The sequence below is a fragment of the Nestor notabilis genome, unplaced genomic scaffold, assembly GCF_000696875.1.
Source record: "Nestor notabilis isolate BGI_N333 unplaced genomic scaffold, ASM69687v1 scaffold31534, whole genome shotgun sequence".
NCBI classification, from domain to species: domain Eukaryota; kingdom Metazoa; phylum Chordata; class Aves; order Psittaciformes; family Psittacidae; genus Nestor; species Nestor notabilis.
The window spans coordinates 11992-13464 of NW_009925668.1; the positions used below are offsets into that span (position 1 = coordinate 11992).

General features: G+C 55.4%; 1 protein-coding gene across 1 annotated transcript in view; it reads left to right on the top strand.

Moving 5' to 3' along the window:
- The window catches only part of SZRD1 (SUZ RNA binding domain containing 1), a gene marked incomplete at its 5' end in the record, with an annotated part of 2481 nt that extends 2008 nt beyond the window's left edge, over window positions 1–473 (top strand). Inside the window, one exon of the mRNA XM_010013162.1 lies at window positions 371–473. Coding sequence (XP_010011464.1) covers window positions 371–473 — 103 coding nt within the window. The remainder of the gene's footprint in view (window positions 1–370) is intronic.
- Window positions 474–1473: the final 1000 nt, after the last annotated feature.

The following is a 1473-nucleotide window of genomic DNA, read 5'->3' on the forward strand; positions in this document are numbered from 1 at the left end:
CTGCTGCGCATGCTCTGGGGGTGCAGCCCAGCACACGGGGGGTTCTTCCTGGGTTATCCCAGCAGGACATTTCTTCATCTACCCTGAGGGTTTAGACTTGAGGAAGCCACCAAGTGCAGGCAAGAGGGTGTGGATACTCTTTATTGTGCACAGGTCGTTTGGAGGCACTGTGCTGTGATTCTTTGGGTAGAAAGCGAAGTGCTAGTTTGGGTTTGGTCACATTCCTTGTCCCTGGGAGTGATGTGCACCGATTGTTCTGTGGTGGTGGCTTCCCACCGAGGCAGGTGCAGGATCACAGCATCCCAGGTTGGAAGGGACCTCAAGGATCCTCTGATCCCACCTCCTCCTCTGACCTCCTCTCTCCTTGCAGGCCCACGAGGATCTCCCAGCCAGAAGACACCAGGCAGCCCAACAATGTGATTAGGCAACCCCTGGGTCCCGACGGCTCCCAAGGCTTCAAGCAGCGCAGATAGAGGCAGGCAGGAGGGAGATGCTGCTGCGGGAGGCAGCCCCGCGTCGCGGACTTGAGCAAAGGGAACTCCCCGGGTTCTTTGCACTGTGATCCCCTTTGCTCTGCCCACTGTGACCTTCATCCCCACGCACTGTGACCTCCCCTCGCCACCCACTGTGACCGACAGGCGGCGAAGGGCTGTCCCCACATGGCTGGGACGACGAGGGGGGGGTTTAAAGGACTCGGATGGGTGCAGGGAGCTGCGGGCGCGGTGCTTGGGCTGCAGCTAGTGCCAGCAATAACGTTTGTCGTCCTCGTCACCCGGGATTTAAGGAAGCAAAACCCCTGGGAATGCTGCCCAGATGCACGTGTTGTCCTTATCACCTTATGAGCGAGTTCTGGTTCAAAGGATCTCTGTTTCATGTCCTCTTTGCTGGCTGTATGGCAGAGCAGCAGAGCACACGGGATGGGTTTGAGCTCTTGGGGTTCATTGTGAGAGGGAGTTAAGCTTCCGACAAGGAATTTCAATGAATTGCTGCAGCTTTTCCCAGCTCACCTTTGGCAACTGCTTGCTTCTCCTTCTCCATTTCCACTTCTGTCAAGCACAGGGGGAGCAGTCTCCAGATTTTCCCATCTTTGGGAGCAATTGGAGCCCGATGACTGAGTTTACATCCTGCTCCTGGTAAAGCTTGGCTGGTGTTTTCTGCTGGCTTTGAGGAAAAGCTTCAAACCATCTTCTTTTTTGGTTGTTTTTTTGGCTTTCTTTTTGTATTTGGGGAGAAGGGAGCGTACCCCCATCCCAGGAAAACACTTCCCACCTGGCTGAGAGCCCCAGGAGGTGAAGAAATAGGAATCCATTGCAGGGAGGAGAAGAGCTGGTGCTGCTCCGGTCTGTGGAATGAGTCTTGTCGGGTGGCCAGGGAGTGGGATATCCCATGGCTCTGACTCTGAGTGTCACGGATGGTCACGGTACGAGCTGCGTTTCCCTCCTGGAATCACAGACATGAGGGAAGAAAACCAGT